General features: G+C 35.3%; 1 protein-coding gene and 1 pseudogene across 1 annotated transcript in view; both read right to left on the bottom strand.

Annotated features, from left to right (window-relative positions):
- Positions 1 to 311: 311 nt before the first annotated feature.
- Positions 312 to 15605, bottom strand: part of NDUFS4 (NADH:ubiquinone oxidoreductase subunit S4) — a 91960-nt gene continuing 76666 nt past the window's right edge. The window contains exon 5 of the mRNA XM_019736232.2: positions 312 to 528. Within this exon, the coding sequence (XP_019591791.1) occupies positions 425 to 528 (104 nt within the window). The 3' untranslated portion in view covers positions 312 to 424. The remainder of the gene's footprint in view (positions 529 to 15605) is intronic.
- LOC141570710 (ragulator complex protein LAMTOR2 pseudogene) lies at positions 11327 to 11954 on the bottom strand (annotated as a pseudogene).

The raw sequence follows: 15605 nt of genomic DNA on the forward strand, positions 1-15605 counted from the left end.
ATCTGGGTTTAAGTTTATCAGAATGCAATGGAATCATGAATTTCTCTACCCATAATAAAACAAACGAATTTCTAAGACAGCATTTTGATAATGATGGCTGGTTGTTTATAAACACCATTAATTTGAGAATAGCTATAAAAAGCAAGTGCAAAACTTCAATGTTGCAGCTGATTTCAAGTGTTCCTTTTTAATAGATTTTAAGTACTGAAATTTCCTAGAAGTATAATTGCCTCATCTCCTTTCTATGTAAGAAATTGTAACATGTTCAATTTGAGACATGAAAAAACATAACAGACTCCACAAAATGTATCTGTAGTTTAAAGGTCGTCTTTATTAGGAGATTAAGAGATGTATTATACATGGACTATAAATACTGCACAGCTGACCTTATTCAGTCAAGTACAGAGATACAGTCAGTGCCAATCTATTTTGTGGATACTCTTGTTCTTTTATTCCAAGAAAAGTTAGCGCCATAAGACTTGGACTTGGGTTTTGGAACCTTCCTCTCTTCAACGTCATAGCTCCATCCTAGAAAACAAAACACAAACCCACAGGAACAGAATTAAAGAACATACCTGAAGGACATAGTAAGCAGAGAATAATATTCATAAATTTAAAGTTCATTTATCATCAGGAGTACATGTCAACACATCTGAAATATAAATACTTACTTAGTAATTTGTTCTCTTATAATCCTATGTGACAAGAGGGCTCAAAATATTGCCTGACGATGATTTACTATCTCTCAAATTAAAGATGTAACCCATAATTTGATTTTGCCTGCTTGATATTCGTTGTTCAATTACTGATGGTTATATACTATATAAAATTTTCCATTCCTCTATGTGAATATGTGACTTCTTAAAAATTGCAATCAGGAGCACTGAACAATAGAATCCATCTCACTGTTTTCTAAAAGCTAGTGCCTTTATACCAGTTTGGAGCTCACTCAAAGCAATACAGAAAAACATATACATATTTATCTGTATAAATCAGAGTTGGAATAGACCACAAGAGATCACTTGGTTCAGCTCCCTGAACTTATACAGTCTAATTAAACTCAAAAGGTTTTTCAACATTTGTATCAAGGGCTATCTACATTAGAATCCCACAGAAGTACTTAATAATGCAAATTCTTAGGCTTAACCAAAGGACCATTGAATTAGAATCGCTGGTGGGGACCTGGTAATCTGCACTTTACTGATCTCAGGAAATTTTTATGCATCGAAGTTTGAGAATCATGGGTCTCAACTGTTCTCGTCTGACAGTTTCTATCTTCTCTCCAAAGCCTTTCACTGTGTTTTATAATTTTGGTAACTAGATTTATTCATGTCTTCTGTTTTAAGTTTAGTTCTTCAGTTCTCTTAAGGTACAGGGAACAACCAAATCAACATCTTCCTCCTTGAAAATATAATTTAGTTACCTTTCTAATTCCCTAGTCCAAGCAACCTCTATAACTTTCACTCTTCTTCATAAGATCCATTTTCCATCCCTATAATTGATCATTCTTCTCTCTCAGGACTTTCTTCAAATAGTTCATCTTGAAACATCTGATTCGTGACTGAACCATGTAATCTGAGTATTATATAATCTAAGTAAGCTTTTTTATCTTGCAAGTTGTCATGAGTTCTAGTGCTTCTTGGTGAATCTAGTATTCGCTGCCACAAAACTTATGTTTCAATAGCCTCTTAGAATTCAATTTTGCCACAAAATTGAAGCCTATGAAATTCAAGTCATCAAAGTATACTGCTACTGTTGCCTATTTCAGTATCCAAAAAGAGGAAACAATTAATTAATTCCACTTCTGGAACTCCTCTTCATTTGCTATAAGGAAATGGAGAATCAGGAAAGCAAATGAAACAAATGATTAAAAAATACAAATGAAACATCAGAATCCATTGAGAGAAAATATTGATTCAATTCACTTGGTTAACATTACCTTACTTTCAGAGTAAATGTTTTGAGTACTTTTCTACCCATTAAAAAACGAAATCACAAAGCTATATTTTAAAAGGACCTGAACTTATAAGTACATTAACAGGTGGTTATTTGTGTTTCAAAAAATTGACTAAAAGGCATAAGTATAGTACCTACTTCAGAGGGTGTCATGAGGACTAAACAAGCTAACTCATGTTAAGTGCTCAGAAAGCACCTGGCACTTGATCACTTTTTGAGTACTATGAGAAAGATACTTTTTTCTAAGATCTTTATATGAATTAATAATTCCTTTATATACCTGAGAAAACAGGCGCAGAGTGGTTAGGTAACTAGCACAACGTCACTCAACTGGGAAGGGGCAGAATCATGATATAAACACAGCCTGATTCTGGGGCCTGTGTCTTAACTGTACTGTCCCTTGTGATTTATAGATGCACTAGGTAAATGATAAGCTATTATTTCTCCCTCATATGTGATTTGTAACTTCCTAACAATACATCTTCTATGTGAAGTATTAGTGTAAATAAAATTTCCATCACATTGGAACCCATTAATTTTGAATTTGTGATGCTCTGCGTCTAGTGAGGTATAATTTGGCGTAGTTATTAACTATAGAAAGGGGTCTGGGTAAGCAAATTAATACTGTAAACTGAGCAGAATAACTTTAACATTATAAACTTCTCAAGTACTTCCTTCATTAATCAACAAATGATACCGGTAACTATAAAAAATAATTCACAAAGCAGGTAAACAATAATAACATTTAATGAGCATTTGCTATTCATTTAATAAATAGTATTGTCTACTCCATGTCAGGGATTGTTTAGACTCTAGAGGTAAAGTAGTGAATAAAGCCGTTCCCAAACTTCAAGTCAGTAGGGAAGGAGAAAATAAGAAAACAAAATTAGGTGTTACACTAATACCTATGATTAAAAGTACGTATTATATGCTAATGAGTATTAAGGAGAAAACATGTTAGAGAGGATAGACAGGAAAGCCATCCTTCACTTAGAAGGTCATATATTTGAAGGTCAGAGAGTGAGTCATGAATATGGGGGGGGGGGGGAAGAGCTTGCAGGCAAAGAAAACAACAAGTACAAAGTCCTGGAGGCAGGAATGCCTGGTATTCTATAGCCTATGTTTTTGGTCCTGTGTTAAGTACTTTAAATGTATTTTTATTGAGTTTTAGTTGCCTGGCTTATGAGGTAGGCATTCTGTATACACCAATTTTACATTTAATTATGAAGAAAAATAAAGCATAGACAAGATAAACAACAAGCAGCCTAAAACCAACCTGGCTAATAAGTGGCAAAGCCAGGCTTTTAACCCAGGTTGACTTTAAAGCCATGCACCAAACCACCTCATAAATAAAAGTGCACTTCTTTAAAAATACCCTGTAATTGCAATTTTTACCTATTTCACCCATTTCCTTTCAAGCTGTGCAATTTCATAACTTTTTTCTATTTTTGTAAATGTGTTGAAAAGACTGTTTTTAAGAATCCCTGGAAAGTAAATCTACATCTCCCACGTGTTCCCCACCAGTTGTAGAGAAAGGAAATGGTTGCTAGTGTAAATTCTATGTCTGGTTATAACAATGGTCACTTACCCAAGACCTTCATGATCTTTTCTTACCAAACGATGAGTGAGAGAACCTATCTATGTTCCCTCTCCACTCTGCCTCCCTGCCTCCCAACACATATTCTCCAGCCCAATAAAGATATTTATTGCAAGAGGAACTGAAGAAATGAGACAGTACTTGGAAATATTTTGGAACTGGTATTGCATACAAACACATACCTGATAATCATGTTCTCATTTACATCGTTACTTAATCTGTCTTTCAACCACCAGAGAAAGAACCTTTTTTTTTTTTTTTTTTTTACTGAATCAGAATGCAGACATAGGTCTATTATCTGGTCAGTTCATAGAGTCTCAATGCTGTCAGGGTCACTGCAATGTGAGAAGACTGGGGTTTTGTACACATAAAAGAACAACTGGTTTGGGTTTTCTCCTGGTAACTAAGGAGTGAGCTGGCTCTTGAGAACTGTGAGCCAGATTATACTTGCTGTTGATGGTGATAACAACAATAAATAGAAGTATCATTCTAGGGATTGGAATGTGGATGAGCACAGCACCCTGTGAAGACAAACAGAAACACCCGTGGAAGGAACCTGTATTTGCTAGTGGTAGCCACGTCTACATTATTACTCTACCACAGCCAGCAGGACTGTTAGGATGAGTGGGGGGAAAGTTTCTTTCTCTCACACTTTTTTTGTAGAAAACAACTTTGTTTCCAAAGCTGCACAAGCAACTCTGCTTCTCTGATTTAGTGAAAGCAAAGAAAGGTACAAAGAAGTCTAATGACATTTCACAATAGAGACTGAAACTCAAGTCACGGTCTACGTATACCTCCCTTTGGATTTTCCAACCATTCAGAAAACTTGAATACGTAGGACTGATGTTACAATAAAAATTTGCTCTTTTCTGAAACTTGATTAAAAATCTAACCATATTTCCAAACATCGCTTTCCAGTGTTTATCTTACTTATAGTAAGTGGCTGGATGAACAAATGTATTGGTCCCACTGTACTTCACAGCATAATCTTCCTCAAATTATTTTTGTAATATTGTGGCAATATAAAGGCTTCCAGAGGAGCCAGCAACAAGTTTTAGACAAAAAAACTGTAACAATAACACTTGAAAAAAGATACCAAACATTTATACTTAATGGTAAGTTACATGAATTGTACTTATCTACTTCCCATTTGAAACAACTTCTTAAAAAGAAAGAACATAATATGACTTACAAGAAATAACATACAGAAATTTAAGAATGGAATCTTATTTGTGAAATGTTCAAATTTCTAGAAGAATTTCTTTTCAACCCTAAAATAAGGGTGTTTTTTGTTTTTAAGGAAATAAGTCAAACTTCATTTTCTGAAGATCACAGAGGTGAAAACACTTGCACTCCCTGAAGAATTCTATAAAATCAAGGTGTAGTCTACAACAGTGGTCCCATATGTTGTTCTATTAGGACACTGAAAACCAGCCCTTGCTCCTCCCAGCTGTGCAACAGAAGAAGATCAAAGCAACTGAGTCCAAGGCAGCTGCCCCAGGGATGGGGTAAAGCCCCTAAGCTGCCCTCACTTCCCACTGAGGAAAAGAGCCATATGGCATGGATTAACCACAAATCCAACCACCAGCACCTAACTGATGAGAAGCTGACTCCTTCACTGTTTCACACACTGGAATGCTTTCACAAAAACATTCTGAACTTTAAGCCCTAGTATCAGAGAAGTACTTCTGGCAAATGCTTTAGTAAACTTAAAATGTGATCTGTAATACTCTATACTCAAGTTTTTTCCCCAGAAATATACCCATTTATTTTGTTGATCTCCAGACTGGGGTTGGGATATTCTACTTCCTATGATATGAATGTTTGGTATAATCTTTTCAAATGCCACCAAAAAAGAAAAGCCTCTGCACGAAACCAGACCACAACAATTAACTTGTGAATTCCGTAAGAGACAGAAAAAAAAAAATTAATTCTATTCATTTTTATTTACAGAACTATGTTATATTTGGTTCAGTAATGCAAAAATACAGAGAAACATTTATCAGTTCTCTTATTGCTTGCGAATTATGTTACCTCTAGTAAACTTGATTCAAGTCCTGCAAAAGGTCTTGCTCCTCTAATAACCTAATCTCAGACCCTGACTTTAGTTTGGAAGTGAACAGTTAGTTTTAATGATTTTTCTACTGTCCATTTGTGTACAAAGCAAGAACTACCACATACTTTGGCACAAACTAATATAACTGGCAGTCAGTGCTAACAGAGGCATGGGATCAGAATAGCAAAGGTTTTGGGAGGCCAGAGCGAGGTATGTGGGAACTTGGAAGGTTTCAAGATTCCTCACGAGGCTATGTATCCATATTATGCCTTGATAAAAGCGAAGCATAAACCTAAAATATGACTTAAAGGGTAAGGAGGAGAAAAATTTTAGTAATTTCACTTAAAAAGTCCCTCTACTTTGGAATTCCCAAGTATCTTATATTTGGCGGGAGGGGTTCAGAATAATTTAAAACTATCTTAGATTTTAGTTTAGAAAATATTATGGAGGTGAAATAACAGTGTTTTGGATACATTGGCAAAGCAATTCGTACCACAAAAATTACATAAAATGATTTAAATAAGCAAATAAGGTGAAATGTCAGGCACCTGAAATATTAGATTAGAAACATCTCACACCTGCAACACTTCAAAAAAAGACCCCCCTTAAATTTTATCTTTTTAAATAATATAGTTGCTATACAGTATTAATATTTCCAAAGCAGTAATTGGAACCACATTATTCAGAATTTGCCACAAAACAAAATTGTTTGTGTTCCAAATGTATGTTTGAAAATCAGTCACTAGAAATTTAAAACACATTTCTCTAGAGAAAGAAACTATACAATTATAGATGTCCAAAAATCACTCTGAGCTTTTGATGTAATTGGTCTGTGCATAGGGATTTCCAAAATCCTATTTAACCCATAATATACTAGGAACCCCACTAAGCCACCAGGTAGAACACTATCTCTATGAGAAAAAAAAGATTTCACACTTCCAACAGGGAATCTAAGGAATTCATCTCTCTTTGTCAGAGCCTTAGCAGTCAAGTTGGAACACAAGACACAAGACAGCTAGTAAGTACCTGGGGCTGGGGAATTAGGAAGAAAGGGGTATGTAGGAAAAAATGGAAAACTATGCATTGTCTATAGCAGGCAGATCTTAGCCTTAGTTCTATCCATTGTTTCTGAGTTATTTTGCAACTCTTAAGCTGTAGGTATAAATAAATAATCCTTGTTATTTGCAGATTCTGCCTATTTGAGAATTCACCTATTCACCGAAATGTTTTTGCAACTCCCAAATCAATATTCATGATGCTTCCATGGTCCACTCATGACATGCAGAGAGCGGTGATTGATCAATCTGAGTCATCCAACACACATGCTCCCAATGAGGTCAAGCAAGGCAATGCTCCACCGCCTTGTTTCACCTCATACTGTAAACAAGGGCCCTTTTCATGCTCTACTTACAGCCACATTTTTTGCATTTTTGTGCTTCCTGTTGGTGACTTAAAACAGTCTCCAAGTGTAGTGCGTTATGCGTTAGTACTTTTTAGTGTTCCTAAGTGCAAGAAGGCTGGGATGTGCCAGTGTGTGTTAGCTAAGCTTCGTTCAGGCAAAAGTTCTAGTGCTCTCAGTTGTGAGTTCAATGTTCATGAATCAACAATATACATTAAACGAGGTGTTTTTAAACAGAAATGCACATAAAAACAAGGTTACGTACTGACTGGTTGACAAAATTTTGTGACCAAGAGACTCACAGGAATCTAATCCTGTATTTTCCCAGGAGCAGTATTTCAGAATCTGCTACTTTAGTGTTTGTGGTGATTTTATAGAACATAACTACCGTGAATAACAAGGATCAACTCTAATTGATATAGATACATAAATTGTCTGGTCTCTCCACCAAAAACCAGTTTTGTCTCTGTTTGCAATTCATCATAACATCCCTTTACTTTACATAAATTTGAGCTGTACTATTCCTATGAACTGGTTATAACTTCTGCCTCACTCTCTTCTTTCATGCTTATTTACAGCTATATTAGAGTCATGATTTTATCTTAACAATTTTGGCAGGTCCACCAAAATGCCTAATCACCAACCAAAGCTGGGCAAACTTCACCAGAAGTAGTGCACCTTATTTTTACGCCTAGGTACACCTTTTCTTGGCTCCAAGAGGTGAACATAGAACTTCGCTGACTCTCCATTTTTCTAATTTTAATTTTGCTCTCTAGTATTCTTGGGAATTGGTTTTACAGTCTGATTATTTGATGATTTAAGTGGATTAATGGTTTTACAGATCTAGTCTCTGTTGAATAGAAAAGACAGAAAATCTGGTTTGTCTTTTCTGTCTACTTGAGCTCAAATAAGTGAAGAATCTGTACTCACTGAGACAAGAGCAGCTCTTTAGTATGGACCAGTGAACTTTCTAATTCTGTTTACTAATTAACCCAAAGCTAAAATTTTAGAATTGAAGTTATACGCTCTCTGGGTGACTATATGTCTGTCTGCAGGTCTGCCAATTAAAGGCCTTTACTTCTTATCATGTGTGTAGGTCATGTTTTTCTACCTCCAGATGGTATTGATGAATTATAAAATCTCTTTAAGGGGCTCTGTTCTGATTAGACTGTAGAGAAAAATAAGCAGTTACATAAGTGAAATAGTCCTAAAATTCTCAGAAAACAAAGAAACTGACCTTATTTGTAATGTGTTATATTTTTAAAATATTCTTACACGACCTGAAAAACGTTAAAGAATTCAAGTTCAGATAGCATAGGTAAATCTTTGGCAAACAAGACAAATTTAAAAATTTTGGTTTAATAAAAATAGCTGTTTTCTCTAATTTACCAGTTTAAATATAATACAAGTATTGATTTTTCTTTCTACTTGGATATGTTCTTTCTAAATTTATAGAAATTTACTGATCAAATAAGCTGGCATTATTCCTGTTTAATGTTTACAGTCCTGAAAAATATAAATTTGTGTTTATCCAAAATGATTAATTATTCTGACAATTTTACTTCAATAGTAATCATGTTTTGTAGTATATCACCATGAAATGAATTTCCAAGATCTCTGGGTAACTTAAAACCTTAGATGATATTAATGGATTTATTAGATACCTAGATTATTTCTAAAAGTATTGAACATTGATTACTAAGCAAAAATTTAAGTTTATATACTTTTGCTTCTTATTTTTACATTATACAGAGTGGCTGTAGCTTTGGATTAGTTAGTGGACACATTCATTTTTGCAACGTGGAGAAGCTGGACTATAAAGAATGCCTATAATTATAAAACGTTATGTGAATTTTTGAGTTTTGCTATTCTACTAAAATGCCTGTGTGTAACAGTTTTCAATCTGTTTATGAAATTGAGCAACTGTGATTAAAAGATAATATACAGATATCTGTATGATATAGATATCTATCTATATTATCTATATATCTATAGATATATCTATAAACACATAGATATATGTCAACTGGGAATCCATATCACTTACCTATGGAGTTTTAATTTTTATTGTTATTTAAGTATAATTAGTATACACTATTATATTAGTTTCAGGTGTGCAATATAATAGTATATACTATATTAGTTTCAGATGTACAATAGTGATTTGGCATTTTTATAACTTACAATATGATCATCCCACTAATTCTAGTAATAATCTGTCACTGTAAAAACTTATCACAATATTATTCACTCTATTCCCTTTCACTTATCTATAAACACAGAGATATATCTATAGATATATAAACATAAATCTCTATAGATACATCTATAGATATAGATATATGTATAGTAGAAATAGTGGCAAAAGTGTGTAACTTTGTTTACACAGGGAAAAATAGTAAGGTCATAAAGTAAGTGAGAAAAAGACTGATGAAGGACAAAACCTGAATGGATATAGAAAGTTATGTAAGATTTGCAAAAAGGAAATTTTGCCTTACAGTATGTCTAAAAAAGTCTGGAAAACTATGGATGTGTTAAAATCTCAGCAAAGTTGACTCAATTTTGATGGGCTTGTTTCATTAGTTTTTGTTTACTGTTTTTACCTACAATATGAAGAATTATTTTTATCTAATCTGCCTAGATTGCAAAGGTTCTGTGGCTTATCAGAATAACCTTACTTGCTTTATGCTAACTTAAGACCATGAAGACTTATGTAAGAGCTCAGGTTCTTTAGTTATATTACCTTCTATGTTTATAAGTTTTACTGTCACTTTGAAATGAGCAACCAAATACTGTTTCTTGGACACCCACGATCCTACTCCTACCCTAAGTGTTCAAATCTACTGACAATGGTTGATTTTTGTCTCCCCCAAATCACACCCTAAATTAAATGTAAAATGAAACATTCAGAATATCTTTGCACCTAAAACTATTTTTTTGAGATTACCCAAAGGGCCTCTGGAAATATCACAAAGATGCATTCTTTCAAACTTATAAAAAGGAAGGTGATAGACATACTATGTTTCCCTGAAAATAAGACCTAGCCGGACCATCAGCTCTAATGCGTCTTTTGGAGCAAAAATTAATATAAGGCCCGGTATTATATTATATTATACCCGGTAGTATATTATGTTATTTTATGTTATATTATACCCAGTCTTACATTATACCCGGTCTTATATAAGACCGGGTCTTTTATTAATTGTTGCTCCAAAAGATGCATTAGAGCTGATGGTCCAGCTAGGTCTTATTTTCGGGGAAACACAGTAATTAGGTGTATGTAGCATGTTACTATTGATGAGCTGCATGGGAAGAGTTGTCAAGTAAGAAGAGATGCCTAACCATTCCGGGGTAAAATGTTATTAACACAAGTATTTCAGAAATTGTATATTGTATGCTAAGTATAGAGAATCATCAATGCCCTTAGTGTCCATGATATGTTTTATTTATCAGAACCATGGTGCTGCTTTGCCTGATATTAGATAACAGTATAGGTTATTGGTCACAATTCCAGTTTTTTTTACAACAACGTCAACTTGGTTGTATCTTTACTTCTTTAATTTGGATCTTGTATCTTTTTGGCCAGTGTATGTCAACTGGGAATCCTTATCACTTACCTATGGAGTTTTAATTTTTATTTTGTTATTTAAGTATAGTTAGTGTATACTATTATATTAGTTTCAGGTGTACAATATAGTGATTTGGCATTTTTATAACTTACAATATGATCACCCCACTAATTCTAGTAATAATCTGTCACTGTAAAAACTTATCACAATATTATTCACTATATTCCCTTTCACTTTTTTCACCCATCCTCCCATCCCCCCATCCCCCTCTCCTTTGGCAACCATCTTTTGGGTCTCTCTGAGTCTGTTTTTGTTTTGTTTGTTCATTTGTTTTGTTTTGTTTTGACATTACACATATAAGTGAAATACGTACTTGTCTTTCTCTGACTTCTTTGACTTAGCATAATACTCTAGGACCATCCATGTTGTCGCAAATGGCAAGATTTACTGATGCGTAATATATTCCATTGTATATGTATACCATACTTTTTTATCCATTCCCTATCGATGTACATCAAGGTTGCTTCTATATCTTGGCTATTGTAAATAATGCTGCAATGAACCTAGGGGTGTGTATATTTTTTTGAATTAGTGTTTTTGTTTTCTTCAGAAAAATAGCCAGGAGTGGTTCTATTTTTAGTTTTGAGGAATCTCCATACTGTTTTCCATACTAGTACACCAATTTGCAGTCCTACCAACAGTGCACAAGGGTTCCCCCTTTTTTTTTTTTAAGACAGGACTGAAATTTATTCTTGGAAAAAACAAAGTCCCTCCCCTCCCCCCACATTCCAGGAAGGATTCCCCAGGGGGCCCTGTCCCTCCAATGGTCATCTCTCTTGTCTGACCCCAGCTTCCACCAGTGCCCGTTACGACGCTGCTACCTGGGTAAGGGGTTCTTCCAGGTACTGCACCAAAGCTTGGGCCTTGGCCTTGAGCATCCCGAAGCCAACAGTCTCCTTGGCATACATACACAGCAGTAGGCTGGCCACTCGCGTGATGGCCACATGGCCCTCCATGCAGTCCATGAGGATGAATTTGAGATTGTCTTCATTAAACGCTTGGTTCCCGTTCTGGTCGTAGGCGGCCCAGATGTTACTGGAGATGGCGGCAGTGACCCGAGCGTCAGTATCTCCATAACCAGAGTAGGCAAGCAGAAATCCCTCGTTATTCAGCAGCAGGGTGCTCTGGACACCTTCAGTGTTGGCTTGGTTCAGCACATGGGTCAAATCCTGGGGACGTAGCATGCCTGCAGCTCCCAAACCTGGGTTTTTGCACCCAGACCTCCGAGTTGCCTCCTGCGGGCCTCCGGGTCCCTTTTTTCCACATCTTCACCAATATGACATTTGCTAACTTTCTGATAATAGCTGTCTGACTGTTGTGAGGTTATGGAGTTTTACTAATATACAAATGTTTAGGACCTCCCCCACACTTACTGAATCTCTTTACTTGATATTCTTGATGTATTTTTGGATTCATACCATATGTTCGGTATATTCATGGTATATTATGTCTCAGGATTATTAGATCAGATCTTAAGATTTTTTCTCTGTAAAGATTATGTTCATCCCTTTTTATAAATTAGATGAACATTTGCTGTCTTCTTTGAAAATAGGCTTAATGATTGTTTACAAATATATTTTTTAAAAAGATTCATGAATAGTTTAGTTTTTAGAAGAGAGATTTTCTTTCAGCAATTTTTTTTTTTTTTTAATTGGGGACTATTAGGGAACAGTGTGTTTTTTGTTTAGGACCCATCAGCTCCAATTCAAATAATTGTTTTTCAATCTAGTTGTGGAGGGTGCAGCTCACTGGCCCACGTGGGAATTGAACCGGCAACATTGGTGTTATGAGCCACCCGTCCACCCCTATAGATATTTTGTGTATATCATTTTTGGAATGACTTTAAGTTGCATTATTCTGGTTGTGAACTCATCACATATTTCATTTTTGAAATTTATCGTTCAGGTTAACTACATTTACAGATAGATTTTGTTTGTTTGTTTTACTCTGGTGCTTTCCTGAAACTCGTATAGTCAGCTATAGGCTGGAGAGCTTAGTGTTCAACAAAGACAGACTGTCAGCTCCATGGAGAAGGACTTCGTCTGATAATTTTCAGTTCAGGCTTCTGATGGCTTCACTTAAACAATTTTATGATCATACCACTAGGCAGAGTCAGAATTTCCAGAACTCTAGTTGAGAAGCAGATAAAGATATAATCCAGTGAAACAAGAAATAATTACCTAGGACTGGATGAACTGATGATGGATGACTGTAGTTTCTGTTTGGAATATTTTAATATTGTTTTAATGTTCTATTCTGGACATATAAGGAAGTCCTTTATCTTTCCTCTGGAAGTATTTATATATAATTTATTACAATTTAGTAGACTTTGCTTTGTAAACTAAAATTTGTATTGTTTGTAAATATCTTATTCTCCTTGCATGACCCCTACAGAATTCAGGAACTCTTGTCGAATATTCTCGTTTTCATGGTAAGTTATTTCTACATATTCAAAAAAAATGTCCACCTTTTTATTAGAATATAATTGGAAAAAATGGTTATGCAACCAAAGCTTTAACTGGAATGACATATTTGAGAATAATGCTCATTTAATCAAATATGACCAGACACTTTCAAGGAACTAAATAAAGTTGACTTTATGGAGCCAATGCTTACAAAGTCCTTCTAGGAAAAGGGGCCTGCCACTGGGCTTATAAAGTTCCCTAAGGTAGTAAGGAACCTTAGGATAGTTTGAGAACCTCAGTGAGATGGGTGGAGGAGGAGCAGGGCCTCAAAGAAAACTGTTAACCACCAGAGACAAAGAACTAGTAAATCAAGATGAGATAAGGAGACTAGCCAGAACTGGCCAAAACCAAGATGGTGACGAAAGTCACTTCCAAGTAACCTCCAGCCACATTATAGTCACTAGAATACATTCCATGCTGAACGACACTCCCATGAGCGCCATGACACCTGTGGAGAGGACCACAACAGGACAAAAAAGGGGTGCATCCCCAATGCCCAGAAAAAGCCACCCCGTCTGAGAACAAATAAGAACATTCCTCTCCTTTATTCCCATAATAAAGAGCTGAACTGACAAAACCCACAGCTGCTTGCAGGCAACGCATGCTGTCTATGGAGCAGATCTTTATTCTATAAACTACTTTCACTTTATTTCCTAATTCCCGCTTGAATTCTTTTCTGTGTAAAACCAAGGACACTCTTTCTTGCGACATCAGGATTTTTGGGGACTTGAGAAGGAAGGAATTTGCTGAAATTAATATGCACCGCAAAAGAAATCTGGTGGCAAGTTATTGGCTTCACTTCCCAATATCAAGAGGCTTTGAAAAGTCCAATTTGAGATTCCTTATGAAAATGTTCAGCAAAGAAAACTTACGTGGTAAAAGGGAACAGAATATGCCGCTTTGGTATAAGGAATATCTTGGGTCTGGTTATTTTTAAGACACAGGAAAACAGTAAACATGAAAATCTCTGAAAACAGAAGTTGCATTTTTGTGAAGGACATTTATAAGGGAAATCTCCATTTGTAAGTGTGTGTCCCACTCTGTACTGGAAAGAAGAGGATGACTAAAACTCTAGAAACTCTTATTAATGGAGAAGGCTTGGACTTAAATCTGCATAAAAACCATACCCTGTTTACAGTGTCTGATAACATCCCATAACTCATTCTCCCACCCCCACCATCTATTGTCATTAGCATGAGACAAAGCATTTAAGGTGGTGGCTAAGTCTATTTTGAAGAGTTATTCAGATATTCTGGGTATCTCTGATGTATACAGGAGATGTATGCATGTTATTAAATGTTTGTTTTGCCATGTTATTTTTATTACAGGGAGGGGGTCTAAGCCAAAAACTTAGAAGGATACAGGGAGATTTATTTTTCCTCCCCTATAGTGGTGTAGGGGAGGAGAAAATGTCCCCTTTCCCCTCACAGTTCTTCTAACAGGTCTAAGAATTAAATTGACATGAGACACATTAACAGCAGAAAACAGCTGAAGCCACCACCTTAAATACCATCTTTAGCTGAAGACAAAAGATGATGTTGAGGGTGGTAGAGTCAGTTATGAGAGGTTAACAGAAAACGCACAGTACTTGTTTCCCCTAGCCAGACCATCAGCTCTAATGCATCGTTTGGAGCAAAAATTAATGTAAAACCTGGTATTATATTGTATTATATTATATCTGGTATTATATTATACTTGGTAGTATTTATATGATATGATATATGATATGATATGATACCCAGTCTTATACTTTATTAAAATAATACCAGGTCTTACATTAATTTTTGCTCCAAAAGATGCATTAGAGCTGATGGTCCAGCTAGGTCTTATTTTTGGGGAAACACAGTAAACAAGGGTACGGCTGTTATGCAGATTTAAGTCTGTGCATTCTGCTTTGATACGTTTCTGGAGAAAAGGTTATCCCCCTCTTTGAGGTACAGTAAGGGACACACCTTTACAAATGGAGATTTCCCTTACAAATGTAAACACATTTTACAAAAGATAACTTCTACTTTGGTTTCCAGAGCTTCTCCGGTGTCTGATATTTCTTAAAATTAACCATCCAAAAATCATTTTTCTGCCAAAAGTTGTATTTTGGGGTGACAAATTCTGTTTTCCCTACACAGGCAAATTAACATTCTTGCTACAACTATGTAAATAATCAGGCCATATATTAGGCCAATTTTATTTTGTGACCTTGAAAAATCTTTCAGATATTTTTAAATCAAAAAACGGAGGAGCACAAAAACAAATTTTATTTCAATGGAAAACTGCATCATCTATAGCATGTCCTTCCCTTCCAGGTTATAGCACAAAATGTCAGCTAATTTATATCTTTTTAAAGTTGTATATATAACTGATAGATATGCAAATTACGTCCTGTGTCCTACTGGTAGTGAATGACTCCCTCCACAACCCCAATTTCCATTCCTTTTTTCTACATCCCAGCATTCTTTTTTTCCACATAAATTTGTGCTGTTTTGACTTTTGCTTTGAACTGGTT

The sequence above is a fragment of the Rhinolophus sinicus genome, linkage group LG03 (genome assembly GCF_036562045.2).
Source record: "Rhinolophus sinicus isolate RSC01 linkage group LG03, ASM3656204v1, whole genome shotgun sequence".
Lineage (NCBI taxonomy): Eukaryota > Metazoa > Chordata > Mammalia > Chiroptera > Rhinolophidae > Rhinolophus > Rhinolophus sinicus.